Source organism: Salvelinus fontinalis, chromosome 3 (genome assembly GCF_029448725.1).
Source record: "Salvelinus fontinalis isolate EN_2023a chromosome 3, ASM2944872v1, whole genome shotgun sequence".
Classification (NCBI taxonomy): domain Eukaryota; kingdom Metazoa; phylum Chordata; class Actinopteri; order Salmoniformes; family Salmonidae; genus Salvelinus; species Salvelinus fontinalis.
In genome coordinates this window covers 25,764,444-25,785,854 of record NC_074667.1, presented here as the reverse complement: position 1 = coordinate 25,785,854, position 21,411 = coordinate 25,764,444, and the positions used below count along the sequence as shown (strand labels likewise).

The 21,411-nt window shown below is 41.9% G+C and overlaps 1 protein-coding gene across 22 annotated transcripts in view; it reads left to right on the top strand.

Annotated features, from left to right (window-relative positions):
* LOC129841796 (calpastatin-like) overlaps window positions 1–21,411 on the top strand; it is a 77,358-nt gene that overhangs the window by 47,081 nt on the left and 8,866 nt on the right. For 9 of the 22 annotated variants that reach the window (XM_055910021.1, XM_055910061.1, XM_055910030.1 and 6 more), the window contains 13 exons: window positions 12,390–12,455; window positions 14,112–14,261; window positions 14,608–14,703; window positions 15,075–15,203; window positions 15,990–16,112; window positions 16,478–16,522; window positions 16,630–16,731; window positions 16,854–16,934; window positions 17,455–17,490; window positions 20,162–20,248; window positions 20,414–20,494; window positions 20,953–21,027; window positions 21,302–21,343. In XM_055910021.1, the coding sequence (XP_055765996.1) occupies window positions 12,390–12,455; window positions 14,112–14,261; window positions 14,608–14,703; window positions 15,075–15,203; window positions 15,990–16,112; window positions 16,478–16,522; window positions 16,630–16,731; window positions 16,854–16,934; window positions 17,455–17,490; window positions 20,162–20,248; window positions 20,414–20,494; window positions 20,953–21,027; window positions 21,302–21,343 (1,113 nt within the window). The remainder of the gene's footprint in view (window positions 1–12,389; window positions 12,456–14,111; window positions 14,262–14,607; window positions 14,704–15,074; window positions 15,204–15,989; window positions 16,113–16,477; window positions 16,523–16,629; window positions 16,732–16,853; window positions 16,935–17,454; window positions 17,491–20,161; window positions 20,249–20,413; window positions 20,495–20,952; window positions 21,028–21,301; window positions 21,344–21,411) is intronic. The other 13 variants (XM_055910160.1, XM_055910176.1, XM_055910186.1 and 10 more) reach the window with 10 other exon arrangements.

The window sequence follows — 21,411 nt, the reverse complement described above, 5'->3', positions numbered from 1 at the left end:
TGGTGTTCTTCGGCTTGCAAGCCTCCCCCTTTTTCCTCCAAACATAACGATGGTCATTATGGCCAAACAGTTATTTTTGTTTCATCAGACCAGAGAACATTTCTCCAAAAAGTATGATCTTTGTCCCCATGTGCAGTTGCAAACCGTAGTCTGGCTTTTTTTATGGCAGTTTTGGAGCAGTGGCTTCTTCCTTGCTGAGCGGCCTTTCAGGTTATGTCGATATTGGACTTGTTTTACTGTGGATATAGATACTTTTGTACCTGTTTCCGCCAGCATCTTCACAAGGTCCTTTGCTGTTGTTCTGGGATTGATTTGCTCTTTTCGCACCAAAGTATGTTCATCTCTAGGAGACAGAACGCTTTTTTTAGGTTTTGGCTGATTTCTTTTGATTTTTACCATGATGTCAAGCAAAGAGGCACTGAGTTTGAAGGTAGGCCTTGAAATACATCCACAGGTACACCTCCAATTGACTCAGGCTAATTTACATCATTTTTCAGAAGCTTCTAAAGCCATGACATAATTTTCTGGAATTTTCCAAGCTGTTTAAAGGCACAGTCAACTTAGTGTATGTAAACATCAGACCCACTGGAATTGTGATACAGTGAAATAATCTGCCTGTAAACAATTATTGGAACAATTACTTGTCATACACAAAGTAGATGTCCTAACCGACTTGCCAAAACTATAGTTTGTTAACAAGAAATTTGTGGAGTGGTTGAAAAACTAGTTTTAATGACTCCAACCTAAGTGTATTTAAACTTCTGACTTCGACTGTAAGTGTTGATATTAGTTGGGTAGGCGTCTTTACTTTAACACGGTTGTGTTTTGATTGATTTCTAATACCTTTTGACTTTTTCTGGTAGATGTTGTCTAAGACCCATTTTCCATCTGTTTGATCAGAAATCAAAGCCTTTGCTTATTCTGAAATTGTAGGATGGGAAATGTGTATAGAATGTATAAATGTCTTAATTTCTCAAAAATATAGACTCTTAGCGTTCATTGACACCCAATTTGACATGCTCCTTTGAACTTCACATGTTGGTGCTCATGGGTCCTTTTGGATGTAAATGGCCATTAGCATAGCTATAACACCAGCTGAACCAGTACATGACACTACTAGGCAGAATTGTCCCTATTTAGGTCAATATGACATACTTTGCAGCCTACACTGGTTAGCTTACTCATTTGGTATCACTGTAGCATCTAGCGTTCTGTTGCTATCAGGGTTGGAGTCAATTCCAAATTAATGACATACTTTGTGCCCGGGTTAGCCAAATGCTTTGTCATCACTATAGCAGCTAGCCGTGTTGCTATACCCAGCCCTTTTCACATGTCTGTCTGTGGGGTGGGGCCCAGTATAAGTCAACACTTTTCATAGCCCAGCTCAGTAAAGTAAAGACAATCTCTTTAACCCTACTGTTGAAGAAGCGCTCCTATTAAACCCCTAGGAGGAACAACCCTACTCCCTCCTGGTTACACAGACTGACATATGAATATATTATTAACCATGGCAGCATTGGCTCCTGTGCCACGCTGGCTGCCCCTGTATGCACCATTTAAATGGTGCTGTGAGTAATGTTTCTGTGCCATCAATTGATACACACCCTTCTCAGGTGTGGCTATAGGACTCTAACTTTGTGTGTGTGCGTGCATAGATCGTTTCAACTGGTTTCAGGGCAAATGGCCCTTAAAACAGCCACTTCTATTTTGGCCCATTGTCCCGTTTTGGGTACGGCTGCCACTAGCTCCCATTGTGTGTGTGTGTGTGTACCTGTGTACACAATAACGTTACTAAACATTACGGTAATGCATGTTTATCCTATGCGTACTCCTCTTTGCAAATAACATTTTCAATGAATACCCCATTGACAATAATATCTCATTATTTCCTTCCTCATAAAAAAGAAAGAAGAAGCCTGACAAAATAACAGCCAGTTTGAGACGGTTGAAAAGTTTTATACATTGAGAGAACATTATGTATCTGTCATGTTCTGAACGTGTATAAGAACCGTTTATTGACTGTAAACAAGGGGCTGTCATGGTTAGCATTTTGGGTTTGGTTACCCCCCACAGACCTGTTCTCTGTGGAATGCATGAGGAATGTTGAAACGACGTTGGACGCAGGTAGGTAGACAAACACTGAGACTCTGGGCTAGACTCAGGTGAGCTGGAAGAGCGCTAGGTCAGACTCTTGTGAGCCAAAATCAACTACATTTTTACCCCAGTGGTACAGTTTTGGGTTATATTGTCTCGTGAGAAGTAGTAGTGCTTGGTTGGACTTTTAATCAGTAATAGTGTTTTGGAACTGTCTGATAAGGATGATAGTGTTTTTGTTACTCTTTGTTTTTGCTGGAATAGTGTTTTGTTAGCTCGCAGCTAATCAATATTTGTGTTTTGATACTTTCTGATAAGCAGTAGTACAGTAGCTTTGCCACAGTTTAGTTATGGAAGCAATGTTTGGCCTAGCTAGTCTATACATGAACTACTAACAGATTTGCAATAATAGTGTATTGCTATTCAATAATAATAATAATAGCAAAACAGAATTATCGGTTAGACTTATGAAGTAGGCCTACTCCAATAAGTTACACCCAGTCTTGTATCACAATCAGCAGTAAAAGGGACTGATTACAGTTTATAACACTGTTTAGGTTGGCCCCAGAGAGATGCATTCGTGTGGTTGACTGGTTTCTGCTGTACGGTCACTGTTGACATTAAGACATGTTGTTATGCTGCCTGGTACCCGCCCTCAATTCTCTACCCTGCCAGTGATTTGTGTGATTCCCAATGGACTGTATGCAGTAGGGCTGACTGTTTGTCTATCTGCCTGTATTAAAGGGTATCTGGGTGGTTCTGGGAGCTAGGTGAAATAGCCTAACCTGTCTACGTATCACGTGTATGTCTGCATGGGTAGACACCTACTCAGGGATTTTCCCTGAGAGAGAGCCTTGTTGTTGTGACTGGTGGTATTAATGGTGTGCCACTCAAGCAGATACAAATCCATTCAGCATACTTTTGTGTACACTAGTATGGGCTTAATGTCACTAATTTAATGTCACTCACCTGGTGTCCCAGATGTAAAATCGGTCCATTATTGGAGAGGAAGAATGCTGTGGACCTTGAGGCCGGATTTGAGAATAGGAGGTCATAGGTAGTGATGGGGGGAAAACATTGATACAGTTACATATCAGGATATTATTTTTGACAATATCGTATAGTTTTGACAATATCGCAATAATATTTTTGCGCTAGTTGGCTGTACCTGCACCAAAATTCCAGTGTAGACAGTGCATTCGGAAAGTATTCACAGCCCATGTCCATTACAGCCTTATTCTAACAATTGATTAAATTGTTTTTTCCCTCATCAATCTACACACAATACCCCATAATGACAAAACAAAAACTAAGGCTGTGTCTTTAGGGCCACAGGATGAGGCTGCCACCACCATGCTTCACCGTAGGGATGGTTCCAAGTTTCCTCCAGACGTTACGCTTGGCATTCAAGCCAAAGAGTTCAATCTTGGTTTCATCAGACCAGAGAATTTTGTTTCTGAAAGTCCTTTAGGTGCCTTTTGGCAAACGCCAATTCGGGCTGCCTTTAACTAAGGAGTGGCTTCTGTCTGGCCACTCTACCATAAAGGCCTGATTGGTGGACTGCTGCAGAGATGGTTATCCTTCTGGAAGGTTCTCCCATCTCCACAGAGGAACTCTGGAGCTCTGTCAGAGTGATCATTTGGGTTCTTGGTCACCTCCCTGACCAAGACCATTCTCCCCCGATTGCTCAGTTTGGCTGGGCGGCCAGTTATAGGAAGAGTCTTGGTGGTTACAAACTTCTAATGATGTAGGCCAATGTGTTCTTACGGACCTTCAATGCTGTAGAATTGTTTTGGTACCCTTCCCCAGATCTGTGCCTCGACACAATCCTGTCTCGGAGCTCATCGGACAATTCCTTCGACCCCCATGGCTTGGTTTTTGCTCTGACATGAACTGTCAACTGTGGGACCTTACATAGACAGGTGTGTGCCTTTCCAAATCATATCCAATCAATTGAATTTACCACAGGTGGACTCCAATCAAGTTGTAGAAACATGTCAAGGATGATCAATGGAAACAGGATGCACCTGAGCTCAATTTCGAGTCTCATAGCAAAGGGTCTGAATTTTTATGTAAATAAAGTATTTCTGATTATTATTTTTATTAATTTGCAAACATTTCTAAAAATCTGTTTACACTTTGTCATTATGGGTTATTGTGTGTAGATTTGATGTGGGATAATTTAAAAATATATATTTTAGAATAAGGCTGTAATGTAACAAAATGTGGAAAAAGTCAAGTGTTCTGAACTTTCCAAAGCATTGTTTATATAGCTTGTTCTCCATCTTCTTTTTAAATAGGGAGCCAATTTATTTTCAGCACTTTTATTTCCATGACTGATCAAAACTTATTTTCTCATGGCTCTCTCTTGTTCCTGCAGCTCTGCAGCTCTCTCTTGTTCCTCTGGTGAGAAATGTTTGGAACATTAAATCGCAATAAAGTCACAGTATCGAATCATAATACATAGAATTGTGAGAATTGCAATACATATTGTATCGGCAGCAAAGTATCGTGATAATTTCGTATCGAGAGATCCCTGGCAATTCCCATCCCTAGTCATAGGCTGTATAGCTGGAGTGTGGAATGGTATGGCTGGAAGAGCTATAGAGAATCAGTGTGTTCAGCTGAAGTAAGTAACCATGCTGAAGAAGGTCAGTCATCCTCAATCTGCTGCCGTGAGGTCACCGACTACGGAATGTGAATGAGGTGTCAAAGGCCAACAGTTATCACACACTGGTCTGACATCAGCTAGGTGGTAAATGTTTCCCATTCCTGAGGCCCTCAGTTGCCTGTTTAGCATTATTCTTATCTGGCCTAGCTAGCAGTTAGCACACCAGGGGAGAAATCCCATTGGTACACATTAGCCAAATGTGCTACAATTCTGTTCATCATTACCCTTGTGTAGTGAACGCGGACTAACTGATCCAACTGATTTTTCACTTGACTTGACAAACATGTCTCTGAGTTGATGTCTGGTGTGTACTTTTTGACATTGAATTAAGAGCTAAGACAGACCGTGGTAAGTTTGGCATGGCTATTAGCTTGTATGCTGTTGCCAGTGATGTACTAGGCCATACGCACTACCCTCTGCAGCGCCTTACGGATGGTCAGATACCGAGCAGTTACCATACCAGGCGGTGATGCAACTGGTCAGGATGCTCTCGATGGTGCAGCTGTAGAACTTTTTGAGGACCCGGGGACCCATGCCAAATCAAGTCTCCTGAGGGGGAGAAGGTGTTATCGTGCCCTCTTCACAACTGTCTTGGTGTGTTTGGATCATGATAGTTCATTGGTGATGTGGACACCAAGGAAATTAAAACTCTCGACCCGCTCCACTTCAGCCCCATCAATATTAATGGGGGCCTGTTCGGCCTTCATTTTCCTATATTCCACGATCAGCTCCTTTGTCTTGTTCACATTGAGGGAGACGTTGTTGTCTTGGCACCACACTCACTATAGGCTGTCTCATTGTTGTGTCGTCAGAACTACATGATGGTGTTAGAGTCGTGCTTGGCCACGCAGTGGTGGGTGAACAGGGAGTACAGGAGGGGACTGAGCTAAGCTGTAGTCAATGAGCAGCATTCTCACATAGTTGTTTCTTTTGTCCAGGTGGGAAAGGACAGTGTGGAGTGCGATTGAGATTGCGTCATCTGTGGATCTGTTGGGCCGGTATACGAATTGGAGTGGGTCTAGGGTTTCCGGCATGATCGTGTTGATGTGAGCCATGACCAACCTTTCAAAGCACTTAATGGTTACCGACATGAGTGCTACGGTGCGGTAATCATTTAGGCAGGTTACCTTCGCTTTCTTGGGCACAGGGGCTATGGTGATCTGTTTGAAACATGTAGGTATTACAGACTCAGTCAGGGAGAGGTTTAAATTGTCAGTGAAGACACTTGCCAGTTGGTCTGCCCATGCTTTGAGTGCACGTCCTGGTAATACGTCTGGGCCCGCAGCTTTGTGAATGTTGACCTGTTTATAGGTCTTGCTCACCTCGGCTACAGAGGGTAGTGGGGGTTTACCTACTCATCAGCGAATTCTTGCAAGGCACTCCGCCCTCCTCGCCCTTTTTTTCTGTCTTTTCTTCACGCGGATAACGGGATTTGGGCCTTGTCTCGACAAAGCAGTATATATAATTAGGTTAGGTGTAGACAAACAGTGAAATGCTTACGGGTCTTTTTCCAATGACGCAGAGTTTAAGATACATTTGTTTATATAAAATAGACAAACAATAAATACACAGTGAATAAAGAGTTACAATAAGAGTAAAAAAAATGGCAATATACATGTTAAAACAGTTAAATACGGACATCAGCATGTGTTCATATAATCTAGCTTTCTACTAAGTCCTAACAGTAATGTGCCAGTGTTAAATCTCTGCATATCTATGTTGTACTGACGTCAGTCTCTTGTGTTCAGGTTCCCGGGGCTTGGTTTGCTGTCGCTATCTATAGTGTACTGATGTTAGCCTCTGTGTTTAGGTGTGTTATACTCTGAGTATAGTGTAACGACCCTGGGTTTATAAGCGTGAGCATGCTTTTGCGGCACAGTTGATAGCGCGCCGGACTTCGGGCTAGAAGGTTGAGGGTTCGAGACCTGCTCCCTGCTGTTTCATTACAATACTAAACATTAACATTAAGAACACCATAACATAGACCGACCAGGTGAAAGCTATGATCCCTTATTGATGTCACTTGTTAAATCCACTTCAATCAGTGTAGATAAAGGGGAGGAGACAGGTTAAAGAATAATTGTAAGCCTTAAAACAATTGAGGCATGGATTGTGTATGTGTGCCATTCAGAGGGTGAATGGGAAAGATAAGAACTGCAACTCTGCTGGGTTTTTCAGGCTCAACAATGTTCTGTGTGTATCAGGAATGGTTACCACCACTCAAAGGACATCCAACCAACTTGACACAACTGTGGGAAGCATTAGAGTCAACATAGGCCAGCATCCCCGTGGAACGCTTTCGACACCTTGTCGAGTCCATGCCTTGTTAACAGCCTCAATTTGTCGGGGGCAACACTCCATCGTAACTCCTCCTCCACATTTACTGGATTGGTTGAACAGTGCAGAAGAGAACCTCCTCCTACAGTCTTCTCGTCAAGACCAGTAGGTAGGGGATCTAGTTTCAGGCATTTCTTTTACTCCTGCTACGTTAGGTTGGGTTGGACAAGGACTTCATATGACATGAAAGCCAGATGAGCAGGGTAGTTAGTCTGTGGGGTTTGTTGAAGTAGGTTTTGTTCCATTAGAAATGAGAAGTGCAGTTTGTTTACACACCCAAAGCCACTTCCTTTGTCATGTGCTGTCGGTTGGAAGACAGCGGGGAAAGCTCGCAGTGGGATGCCCATGTTCCTTTGCTGTCATGATCACATGAGTAGATGTGCAACCAAATGCCTTTTGAATCAACGTCTTTGTTTCAGTTTTTTGTTTATAAACCATCATTTCATTTGAAATAAACATGAGTCATACTTGAGTAGCTTGGATCAAACCAGATGCATTCAAGTAGAGTGCTCTGGTATAGTTTTGCCAACATAGAGATACAGATAACAAACTAATTGTATCTCTTTGGTTGCCAAAAGATGAGCCAGTCAGAATGCCAGGTGCCACGCCAAGCCTCCACCCTCTCTTTGTCTGTCCTTTCATTCGCCGTCAGAGTCTGGTGTGTTGCCTAGTGCATAAATATTTATCCAAAAGGAGGGCAGTGTGACTCATTAGCCCACTTTCTGCCCCTGGGTGTCTGTGATCTCACTTTTCCCCGCCCTACTTCCTCCCAACCCATCTGAGTGGGGACTTGTTCCAATACTTTACAGATGCCTCCTTCCTTTCCTTCCTTCCTTTGAGGTTCATTACTGAGTATCACTTACTGGTGAAAACAGCAGGCCGCAACCATGATTTCACATATCTAATCACATACAGTACAAATCAGTGATTGCCTCAAACCCAGCTCGCTAAGGCCCTTAGCTGGGTTTTGACAAGGTCTTTGAGTCAACACCACTCTCCTTCCACAAGACGCATTCTTAGAACAAAGGGTTCCAAAAGGGTTCTGCCTCTGAGCCCATATGAGAACCCTTTTTGGTTCCAGGTAGAACTATTTTGGGTTCCATGTAGAACCCTCTGTTGAAAGGGTTCTAACTGGAACCAAAAAGGGTTCTTCAAAGTGTTCTCCTATGGGGACAGCCGCAGACCCCTTTTAGATTCTAGATAGCACCTTTTTTTCTGAGTGCATAGATTAAGTAATGTTGTCAGAGTGAGCATCAAATCGAATCAAATTTGATTGGTCACATACACATGGTTAGCAGATGTTAATGCGAGTGTAGATAAATTATTGTAATCAGTAATCATCTCCAAGTAATGTTGTATGGCAAAATAAAGTTAATCTGAATAGTATAAGTAGTATACTGTTAGTATAGCACAGGATTTTACGAGTAAAAATGTAGTATACAGTTTGACTAGTGAGATTTCAACCTCTGTCACTCTTTCTCTTGATTTCTCCACCTGTCTCTCTGTCTTTATCTCCCATCCTATCATCTCTGTGTAACAGTAGAATTGTTTTAAGCTGGCTTGACTGCTTGGTCCAATCGAAACTTCTTAAAGATACTTAGCAGGGTATGAGACACTCACACACATTCTTGGGACTCATACCATAAGAAATACATTATGCTGTGCTGTAACCCTGGGACATTTGAGACCCTGGGAATCTCAAAACACATAATCCTCACCTCCTTTTCAAAACCCATTGGATAAGAAAGCCAGAGGTCAAATCAAAATCAAAGGTCCCGCCCCTCTCACCTTCTTCTCTAATGGGTTTTGAGAAGGAAGAAAGTAGAGCGGACATGAGGAGAATGCAATTGAGATTCTCCAATAGGCAGTATGGGTGGAGAGGGTGAATGTAGGCTGCTTGCCCTGTGGGTCACCTCCACTAAAAGGGTCCCCTTAAACAAACTCCACCTGGTTTCTGCATTCCTCAAACCTGCAATGTTAGTTAGTTACCCTCACCGCTTCAGTCACAATGTGTACATTCCACGTACACCAAACAGTAGGGATCTGGGATCTGCTTGGTTACGTAATATGAGAAAAGCTATATAGAGGTCCTTGGACAAACTGTTTTGATTTTATTATATGATGCTATCAGTCCACTGACATGTGGGGTGTCAATCATGTCATATCATTTTCCCTTCTCTCTAGAGATCAGCTGCTTCCCATGTCTCAGTTGTAGAGTGTATAACAGGGGATGTAGAACCTCTGGGATACACACCTAAGGTTGGTAATTGACGGGTCCTCTTTGATGTGTGAACGTGAGCTAGGGCACGAGAGAGAGATTCCGATTTCTTGTAATATTGGTTCTGACCAAGTCTAGATACATTTCCAGAAAGTGTATTGTTGACTCCTGTGGTCTTCTTGAATATATAACTGAAAATTGATATAATTTAGAACTACAAGTTAGGCATTATAATAAGGTTAAATCCATTTCAATTCATTCACTTTTTGACAGCACCCCTTTTGATTTGAACAACACTTTCCATACATGTTTGCCCGTTTTAGAAGGATTCAGAAAGTGACCTGAGTACCAACACATTCAAGAGATAAAGGTGTTCAGAGTTGACAGCACCACGTCAAAGTTGCATACCCCACCATACCATGAGACATGCATGTCTTCATCACTGGAAAAGTGAAAAGCTTACAGATCTACCGAGTCTTAGACTTGCTTTCTATGAGAATGACAGATCAAAAACTCAGGTTTCCCAACAGGTTGCCCAAAAAATTAAATATTGGAGCTTTAAACTAAATTTGAAACGGCGGCCATCTTTGTGGTAGTATTTAAAAGTCAACATTTCAATTCAATTTACATTTCAATGGTCTACCAGTGGTGTGAAGGGATAGGTCCATTCTATGAATTGTATTTCTATGATTAAAATGACCGTATTGTTAAACAATTTGATCATTTCTTGTAATACATTTTTATTTTCTATTGTAATTTTTTTCTCTCCCTTAAACGTAATTTATCAAAAAATGCATAAACTCCGATTTATTTGCATATTTGCATATATTATAGCTTAGACCCTAGTTAACATCATCTGAGGTTTTTGTGTTGTGCTCGCCATCGGTTGAAACACAATATGCTCTTGAATATAGTATGGGTGTCATGTTTTGGCTGATAAATGTACTAAAATGGGAATACAATTGAAATGTAGACATTCAAATGGTACCATAAACATGGTTAGAGGTCCACACTTCAGAGAATGTTGACTTGAATGGGAATATCTGTTGTTTTACATTTATACTGTCAATCCTCTATAGGAAACCTATTGAAATCATAGAAATATAGATAATAGAATAAACATGACCATTTATGTTCACATTCGACGGTGGGTGGACGAGCAAGATTTAGACATAACTATGACACTTTGTGGCTGTGGTAACTAGTGACGACCGCATCGGTTGAGACACAACATGCTCTTGAATACAGGGTGGTTGTCATTTTAATCATAGAAATACAATTCATAGAATGGACATATCCCTTCACACCACTGGTAGACCATTGAAATGTAAATTGAATTGAAATGTTGACTTTTAAATACTACCACAAAGATGGCCGCCGTTTCAAATTTAGTTTAAAGCTCCAATATTTAATTTTTTGGGCAACCTGTTGGGAAGCCTGAGTTTTTGATCTGTCATTCTCATAGAAAGCAAGTCTAAGACGCGGTAGATCTGTTCTATGTGCGCTATTTCTATACTTCCGTGCTTAAATGAAACAATTCTGTATTTTACTTTCAGGTTTTGTCAAGCAAAATTTTACAGTGGTTTAGATGGTATAATGATTCTACACAATGATTGCTTGTTTTGTCACAAACTGAAATTAGACAAACTATTAGAATTATAGCAAACAGGAAATGGCGGAACGATTTCTGCATATTGCACCTTTTAAATTTTATTGGTGACCAGCTAAATTGCTGTGGTCTGAAGGGATAGGTCAATTCTATTAATTATATTTCTATGATTGAAATGACACCTACCTTATATTCAAGAGCATGTTGTGTCTCAACCAATGGCGGGCACAACACAAAAAAACTCAGATTATGTATAGTAGGGTCTAAGCTACAACATATATGGGGGAAAAAATACATTTATGCATTTTTTGGTCATTTAAGTGGAAGGTAAGTCATAATTAATTTTTTTCAGTAAATTATAAAATACACTGCTCAAAAAAATAAAGGGAACACTTAAACAACACAATGTAACTCCAAGTCAATCACACTTCTGTGAAATCAAACTGTCCAATTAGGAAGCAACACTGATTGACAATAAATTTCACATGCTGTTGTGCAAATGGAATAGACTAAAGGTGGAAATTATAGGCAATTAGCAAGACACCCCCAAAAAAGGAGTGATTCTGCACATTTGTGGCCTGTTGGAGGTCATTTTGCAGGGCTCTGGCAGTGCACCTCCTTGCACAAAGGCGGAGGTAGCGGTCCTGCTGCTGGGTTGTTGCCCTCCTACGGCCTCCTCCACGTCTCCTGATGTACTGGCCTGTCTCCTGGTAGCGCCTCCATGCTCTGGACACTACGCTGACAGACACAGCAAACCTTTTTGCCACAGCTCGCATTGATGTCCCATCCTGGATGAACTGCACTACCTGAACCACTTGTGTGGGTTGTAGACTCCGTCTCATGCTACCACTAGAGTGAGAGCACCGCCAGCATTCAAAAGTGACCAAAACATCAGCCAGGAAGCATTAGAACTGAGAAGTGGTCTGTGGTCACCACCTGCAGAATCACTCCTTTTTTGGGGGTGTCTTGCTAATTGCCTATAATTTCCACCTTTTGTCTATTCCATTTGCACAACAGCATGTGAAATTTATTGTCAATCAGTGTTGCTTCCTAAGTGGACAGTTTGATATCATAGAAGTGTGATTGACTTGGAGTTACATTGTGTTGTTTAAGTGTTCCCTTTATTTTTTTGAGCAGTGTAGTTTGACAACCCTGTTTGTTAGCTTTTAAATTATATTATTTTATTATTATTATTATATATTTTTGGGGTACTTTTACCCCTTTTCCTACTGAATTTCGTGACATCCAATTGGTAATTACAGTCTTGTATGTGAGGAAATTGTACAGACATTTGAGCAGCATGGGATGTTTTATTTGCTGTGGTTAATTTCAAGTTAAGATTATGCTTAATTGCGTCAGTGATTCTGACAAGGATTAAGTCTGTGTCCTACTATAAGTGACAACTCCTCCGTTCATTTTATGTTTTTTAACTCTCCCTCTTTCTCTCTCTCTCTCCCCAGTCGCAGCCCAGACAATATTCATCCACTTCAGTGGCCCAGGTTGCCGTGAATCCAGCACAATTTGAGGTACCATTACTATACACTCCTCCTTAACCCATCTTCTCTCATTCTCTCTCACCCTGCCCCTCTCTCTTTCTCCCTCTCTCACACACACCTTCCTCCTCTTCCTCTGCCCAGCCTTCACCTTCTTTTCTTTGGGATAGGTCCCAGTTTCTGATCTGGCTTCCAGTGTATTTGACCTTTGACCCCTTCTTTGGGCGATGCTTGGTGTTGTTCATGTCTTTCCTGTTTTGACAGAGTAGCGGCTGCTCCGTGTGTCCCAGCCTGTGTTATTACCATAACACCATAAAGGACAGGGGAAACAAAAAGCAAGATCACATAGAAAAACAAAACTCCCCTCTTCCTCCCTTTCAGGCAAAGAGTTGGTCACACCCAAATGTTCAGGGAGTGGAACAATGGCTTTAGAATTAAATATAGGCTTATGTTATTCAGCTCATTTTGATTTTGCAATTGCTTCCAACTAGAATGTTTTAAACATATCCTGAATTATTCTATACATTTTTAATAGGCTTGGTATTTTGTGTTTATTTTGTGCTTGGCTTTGAGGGAAAACATGCAGCACTTGCAACAATTTTTTACATTCTTGACTCTGTATAGGTGATGACCTTCAGACATAATTCCACACCAGTGTTGTTATGTTGTCACCCATTCAGGAAATGGGCTGTTAAAATAGGTTGTTATGAAGAAGAAAATCCAATGCATTTCTGGATCCGGGGGGACAGTATTTCTAGATCTCAGGAAGGTAGTAGCGATGTACTTGGCAACACTTGCACAACAGTCAGTGTCTTCCCTACTAATGTCAGTGCAAAAGCTCTATGCTAAACAGTAGGACTCTTTTAGTTGCTTTCTCTCCAGAAAAGAGAAAGATTACCTACAGAGAACACCTATAGTCAGCACACATTGCACAGCACCTTCTTTAACTGGTCTCCAGCCCAATATTTATGGTGAACGACAGATTGGACAAACTTCCTTTGGTTGAATGTTGGGTTTTGTTGTTGTTGTGGGGGAACTGAAAGTATTTTTTTTGCAAATGGGTTTTAGTCAACGTGTAACCCAAAGCTTACAACCTTGGTTTAGGTGTTTTGGTAGGTCGTTGACCACTCAGGACAAAGGAATTACCAAACTGGTTTCCCTAGAGAAGTTGTATCAGTTCCCCGACTCTCTTTCCTGAATCTATTCCAAAAGTCCCCTCTCCTATGCCCAAACAATGCCATGGTGACAGCAAAGGGCAGAGATGCCAACCTGAGGTGGTGTATTCACGTGTCCCCCAACTCCATGACAACACAACATGAAATGTCACCTGTTCTGGTATCTGATTCCGTGTGAAACCCAGGAAGAGTGAAAATTCCTTTGGCTTGTGAAGATGTGACAGACAGTTTGCTACGTAGTAAAGCTACTCATGTTTCATTGTATCATACACATGCATACACTGCATACCTATGTAGAGATTTTGCATACACACACGGTTATGTATAGTACTAAATGCATCTGTACATACTCTGCCGTGTCGTCATCATTTTTACTTGTCAGTCATTTGTTGTTAGTTTTTTGAGGAGGAAAGCATCACTAGGCACAGAATTTTGTATAGATAAGCAATTGGATAAGGCAATCTGAAAGTAATCAAATGTTACCGAGCCAATCACAATCCTTGTTGCATTACAGAGTGCATCTGCCGCCTCGACCATGGCTACGAAGCCAAGGGCGGAGTCCGTGACAATGGGTGGAGCCACAGGAAGTGGTGTCGCAGCGGGAGGAAGTCCTACTACAGCCGGGACAACACAGAGAGGAGCTGCCAAAGTGATGATGCCAGAGGTAGCTGGGTCTATGGAGATTCTTGTGGGACAATCATGGCTTATTCTGACATCTTTAACTCTCTTCCCAAATGGGTTCCCATGGGCGTAGAGTACACTCTGTTAAATGGAATCTCGCTCTTTACCATTGCCTCCTTCACAGCTTGGCCTAGGGTGTGTTCCGATCTGCTTACATCACTATTCACAATGACCGCAATGAGCTTATTGATTGACTGTGCTTTTTTTACATGCTGGAGTACGGGATTAGGACCCTTCACTGTCCATTGGTGATGTGCATAACATGTTGCTGGCTGGTTTTCTGAACCACGTTTCCAAAATGTGTTCTACGCCTGCTTCTTGGTTTGTAGACGACACTTGTCTCTCCAAACACTGCTGGAGCAGGTGCTACTATTATTGACATACCAACACCTGGGACCAGAAGCAGTCCTAAAGACACCCCAAAGGTAACACCAAACACCCCTCCCCTAAATATAGTAATAGTTTCATCCTCTGGCCCTTGTAGGGCCTCTTAATGGCCTGAATGACTGCTGAGTTTCAGATTCCGGGTCGATGTTGCCCGTAGGCACAGATCTAGGATCAGCTTACCCGCTCTAAATGCCTAACTTAACCAATTTGGGAAGGGAATACAAAACTGACCGTAGTTTAGTGTCTAGGGCCAACTTTACCCTACTTTAGATTTGAATAAGCCCTGCACCTCACACTCACTGGGCCCCCATTCACCTTGACATATTTGAATTTAACGGGTGTCAATACATTGAATCTGCTCTGTTTGTGTTGTATCCATTGAGTTTTAACTCATTCCTCTTAAATATAGACTGCGCCCATGCACCCTGCCAAAGCTACACCTCCTACCCCTGGAGGAGGAAATATTGTCGGAGTGGCGGCGACACCGTGGAAAGCTGAAGTACCGAAGCTCCAAGAGTCTCCGAAACAGACAGCTAAGGTAGATGGCAGACAATCGATGAGTGTGGGGCGAGGCCTCTTTCTTCTCGATCGTTATTCTTTGCCCGGCCTGGCTTTCTTTTAAAACTCACTCCCCCTTTCAACACTCTCTTCCTGGGTCACAATTCCATGTCTTCTTCGTCATTATCTCTCCCCGTGACCTTGTGGTTTAAGTCATTCTCTTTATCGTCATATTCTTCCACTCCTTTTATATAGTATCCGTCCTCCGGCTTTCTCTCCGGCGATATCCTTCAAAACGTATCTCTGCTTTGGACTTCCTTACTTCTGGCCCGGAGGTGTCTGACTGGGAATTGAATGGACACTTCTGCTCTAATGTGACTGAGTCTGCATGCCCACACTTGTGTTACGCTCAACTCGTCAAGACAAACAGTGTCTGACACATCACCACAGAGAAGGCACAATGGTATTTCCACCTTTTACTTTTTCTTCTGGTTGCGTCGCACCACATCTTGTATTGCTTCTGGCTTTGTTTACCTGGTTTAGGTTGATGGGGACCTGTTGTATTTCTGTTTTTGCTGTACCCTCTTTGAAGCCTTACGGGGGTGCTTACTACCGTCCTAATACTTTTCTTAACAGTGACGGCAAATGACAGTCTGATTAGGCACTTACCTTATCATGGTTCCTTTCCTTTGTCATTATCTACGGGCGATAAGCTGTTAACTATCGTCTTATCACTCTACTAAACTTTGACTCTAAGGCTATGCGCAGCTCTCTGAGGTCTGCTCTGCACCTCGTCTAATGGCGTGAACCATATGCCTTTTTATAGAGTGTGCCCACCACATCTAGCAAAGCTGACATGGCTAAAAAGGATCCTGCTAAGTTGCCCCAGGCTGTTTCTGCAGGCGGTGCCGCGGCTGGAGGCCCCTCTCAGAAGGGTCCAGTGACCAAGGTAGACTCCGGATTGCTGTTCGATATTAACTACGCTATAGTAGAAGAAGACTCTTGGGGGTGGGGCTATCCCTGGTGTTAGGGCTATATCATTGATCACTTCCTGTGTCATTCTTTCTCTGTTTTCACACAATGTAGCCATGAATTAAAGCAGTGGAGCGGTGAGGAGTGTTTACTGTACCATTCTATATTTTATTTGACGACAGGAAAAAGAGTGCTTTTGCTCCTGCGTGAGTACTACCTTTGTGGGTTTGGTTGAATTGAGTCCACAGCCACCCAGAAGCTCAGTTGGGCACGGGAGATGAGCAGTGTCACAGATAGTAACCCAGTGTTGTATTCACTAATCTCTCCTGCTCCGGGTTGCAGGTACAGGTGGAAGTAGGTCCCCCAGCAGCCAAGACAGCCAAAGAGGTAAATCATTGATCTATCTTTTCTCTCTATGTGGGTGTTATATTGCACCAAAAAATGAATGGCATGGAGTTGCATTGCTTGTGTTTGAGTTGTTGTATCATGTGTAGGAGCTTGATGCGGACCCCTTTGATGCCCTGGCTAATTTCTTGCCCTCGTCAGAGCCTCTCGCCCCTGCAGCCCCCATATACACCGGGCCAGAGGTTATAGAGGTACAGCACCCTCACATAGTGTGTGTGTGTGTGTGTGCGCACAGTGCAAGTTGGATAGATGTATTTGTGTGTCCACCCAGTCACCAAATGTAACAGTGTGTGTTATTGCATGTGTCACACAGCATGGCTTGACCCATCAGGAGGGAGTGATATGTGGGGGGAACAACTGCCCACTGCCCCCAGGATACCGAGTTGAGGACATGGTCAGTCCCTAACTCTTAATCCCCCTTCTCCTACAGTCTTCGTCCTCCTGCTCCTCGTCGTCGTCATCATCATCACTTATGTTGCTGTTGGAGAGCTTTAAGTTTGTGTGTCTTTAGCTTTGCACTGCAGTACTCTCTTTGATATTACACATTTGACTGGAACTCTTGGTCATCAGGTCTCCTAGCCCTTAGCCTATCCCAGGACACGTGTGTAGTTCTGAGAGGACTTGATAGGTGTAAGCAATAGGGCCAAATGTCCACCAAGCTGATCAGAGACCAAGATGGAGCTACTACCATATCAATGCAATTCTGTCAGATCTACGTGATGTGCCCTAGAGGGTCAGAGCTAGGGTTTGTTTCTGGACCAGGTGGGAAAAGCCTGTGTGTAGTTACCGCCCTTGAATAACCTTTTGTTATTCTTTTCAGAACATGATTTGATTTAAATCTAGGCATACTCAACTATGTCATTAATGAACTTATATTATATAGAATAATTTATTATTTTTTTTCATTTTCGTAGGCCCCAGTTGCAGATGTCAAGCCAAAGGATGTCCCGGTAAGTCATTGTATTTACTGCCAGGCGATGCACTGTATTTTATTTTTTACTTCACCTTTATTTAACCAGGTAGGCAAATTGAGAACACGTTCTCATTTACAATTGCGACCTGGCCAAGATAAAGCAAAGCAGTTCGACACATACAACAACACATAGTTACACATGGAGTAAAACAAACATACAGTCAATAATACAGTGAAAAATAAGTCCATATACAAAGTGAGCAAGTGAGGTGAGATAAGGGAGGTGAAGGCAAATAAAATATATAAATAAAAATATAAAAAAGGCCATGGTGGCGAAGTAAATACAATATAGCAAGTAAAAAAAAACACTGGAATGGTTGGTTTGCAGTGGAAGAAGGTGCAAAGTAGAGATAGAAATAATGGGGTGCAAAGGAGCAAAATAAATAAATACAGTAGGTAAAGAGGTAGTTGTTTGGGCTAAATTATAGATGGGCTATGTACAGGTGCAGTAATCTATGAGCTGCTCTGACAGCTGGTGCTTAAAGCTAGTGAGGGAGATAAGTGTTTCCAGTTTCAGAGATTTTTGTAGTTCGTTCCAGTCATTGGCAGCAGAGAACTGGAAGGAGAGGCGTATGGAGTATGCTGTGGTGAAAAACAGAGATATTGACTCCCCCCCTCTCCTCTTTCTCTCTGCTTCTCTCTCTCAATCTTTCTCACATACACACTTCATGAACAAAATAAACCATAGGCCTAATGCCCTGGTTTCTTCTGACAGTGTTGGATACCTCTACAGTGTGGAATGTTGCATTGCGCTGAGGGGTGTTGGCTTTGCAAACAACAGTAGAGCCATCTCAACCAGCCGGTTCTAGTTCTGCCAAACCCTTTTGCGCACACACACTAACAGAGGATACATTGTCAACACACAATTACTCATTACTCCACGCCTATTCACCCATACACAGACCCCACAATTGTATAGGAAGTGACGTGTCACATTTTCTGGACTATCCAGATAAATTTGCTCTTCCGCTGAGCGACCCAGCCCAGCTTAGGAGACAGCATATGAACGGTGACAGTCTAGTGGATCCAGCCATTGTGTTCATCTCCCTGTGATATTCTCAGCTGGATTTAAAGCTCTCAACATGACAAAATACTAAATAATTTCATAGAATTGAAACAATAACACTTTATTTTGGTCACAAAGGCGGACGAAAATTGTGCTTAAAGCTGAAGTTGTAACGAGTCTGCACACATTTGAATGGTGTCGCTCAGTGGACGTTTAATAGAACGTTCTCTGTCGGCAGTTAAATGAAATGGTGCCAATATTGTACTGTCATTAAGTATGATCATATTTATTTTACAGTTATAAGAAGTTTGAAAGTTGTTTAGAATTTGATTGTTACTATATTTAGAAAGCATTTCAGTAATTTCAAGCCATATTGCCCCACTTTTTTTAAATAAAAATAATTACATTTGGTTATGTCTATTTAGGCGGAAATCAAAATGTTGCCCTATTATTCAATGAAGTGGCAAATAAAGTAACAGGGTTGACGATTTCATCTTAAATCAGCCATAAATCCCCTGGTGACAGGGGAAATGAAAGTTTGTTGTGTTCAATAGAGAGTGGCAATTAAATGCAAGCTTTACAAAAACATTGAAATTGTTAAATAAAAATGTGCCTGTCTATCTATGGGTAAGTTTTGACGTGTTACAAAACACCAGAAAATGGCCAAAAACAGTAGAACCAGCTCACCTGCTTTTACTCTATGATTTGACTATTAGATGTTCAATGTTTCTTTTGGGGGAAAAAATATTTAAAAATGTATAGTTTCACCATATTAAATCAAGAGTTCAGTACACATAACAGGGTTGACCTTTAAAAAAGATGACATTTACATCTTTCGATGTCAGGGTTGACATCGACAGATGTAAATTAATCACATGACATAAATAATAATCTTCAGAAATGACTTTGTCAAAGCAACAAATCAACTAGGGCTGTACCATCGTACGGGGGCTGTACCATCGTGGTGAAACTTGGCGAAATTGTGTGGTTAAGTGGGTTAAAATACACAGGGTTGACGTAAGGACAGTCAAAATGCAGAATTTTGCTACTTTGATTTCTTCAGATGTATTTAATTCATGTGGTCTATATTAAAGGGCACTTCATTTAATATAGCAGGCATTTAAAATTCAATATTGGTGCACAATTTCTACTTTAAATATTTAAAGTGCCGCAAAAGAGACCCATTTCGTGGAACGACCCATACACGCACTTATTCACCCTCTGTCACAACTTTGGGCCACACCTTGTGTTGCACTGTAGTGCTCTCTGTTGTATACCTCTGCTTCTAAGAACTTCTTTGGACATGTGGCAAACTCTTTTACCGATCAAGTATGTTGTCAAAAGTGAGTTGTCTAAAATTGGCCATTGGTTACGTGTTTGAAAAAATATATATAATAAAACTGATGCTAAGTAAAGGGATTCTGCTCAGAGTTTTGCCAAGTGCTTGGTTGCAGTAAGATCCTAGGGAATGTAATGGGTGTGTCAGTACTTTTCCTTCTGGTCTGCCAAGTGTGGTCTGGTCTTTGTTATTCTGCCCTCTTTCAATGGTTGGAGTTAGTCTAAAGCGCCATCTAGTGGTGTATTATGAAGACACAGCTTTTACTGTAATCCTTTGTGTATAACTATGCTTTGCTTGTATCAGAAACCCATGAGCACAGATGATGCTCTGGAATCCCTCTCCTTTGGGTTCACAACCTCTACTGCTCCCATCCCTCAGAAACAGGAGAAGGTGAGACTTCACTATTTCCAGGTTATAATCACTTATGGGTCATGTTCCCTGAAACATACATTGGGTAACAGGATCGTTATTAGTCCCATAGTCTTTCGGGTGAAACAGCGGTCCCGACTCTTCATGTTTAATATATGACAGTGATACAATTTCATCTATTAACAGAAAGTGGAGGACTTGGCTACCATTGATGCCTTGTCTGCTGGCTTCTCCAACTTCGCTCCCCCTCCACCCGCTCCTGTCAAGGTAAATGAAGAGTGCTGATATTTCACCTGCCTCCTCCATTGTAAAACTGTATTCTAAAAGAAATTAGCGTGACATGGTAAACTGTTACGAAAAGCAATGTCAGGGAATGTCAATTGACATAACATGGTCATAATGACACCTGGCAACATTTTGGCTAGCTTATCGGACTGCTAACTCGCTAGCCACCTACTGGTTACTATGTCAAGGTTCTGATGAATAGCCTGCCCTGCATACTGTTGCAAACAACATGACCGTGTCATGTAATTTTGACATACACCAATGTCAGCTGTAATAGCTTATGACAACTGTTATGTCATGTAAAGATAAGCTGCTGTGAAGACCCCTTTATAGTGAAGGGTTCAAGTGAGCTTTTACCAAATGGTTTCCCTTCTTCCTCTCAACTAGAACCCAAGCAACAGTATTGAACGGACTCAAATAATCTCTCTCCTCCATTCCAGAAAACTGAGTTTAAGTCTCCCGTTGTGACCAAGTCTGCTGCTCCCCCCGCGGACAAGAAAGCTAAGGTGGAAAAGGTAAATAACCCCAAAGAAAGCAAGTCCTACGTCATGATCACACATTAATAAGCCATGCGTAACAACGTAATGAGCACCACATAAACACTGACAAACGCTTATTTCCAATTTTATATTGGGTTGTCCATCATTGCAGCTCAGCCTGTCATGCTTTGTGGCGGGTTGGGTACTGTACTGTCGGCAACAAAAAATGTTTCCATGCAAAATATGTATTCCATGTAGTACTTCTGTCGGGTCATGAAGCTGTTATCTATTGACGTTTGTTGCGTTTCAGTTGGCTGACTCCCCAATGGACACCAAGCCTAAGACAGATGAGGTTTGTCATAGGAGGGATACAGTTTCTATCTAACCAATGAAAAACTGTTACTGTTGTACTATGTATCA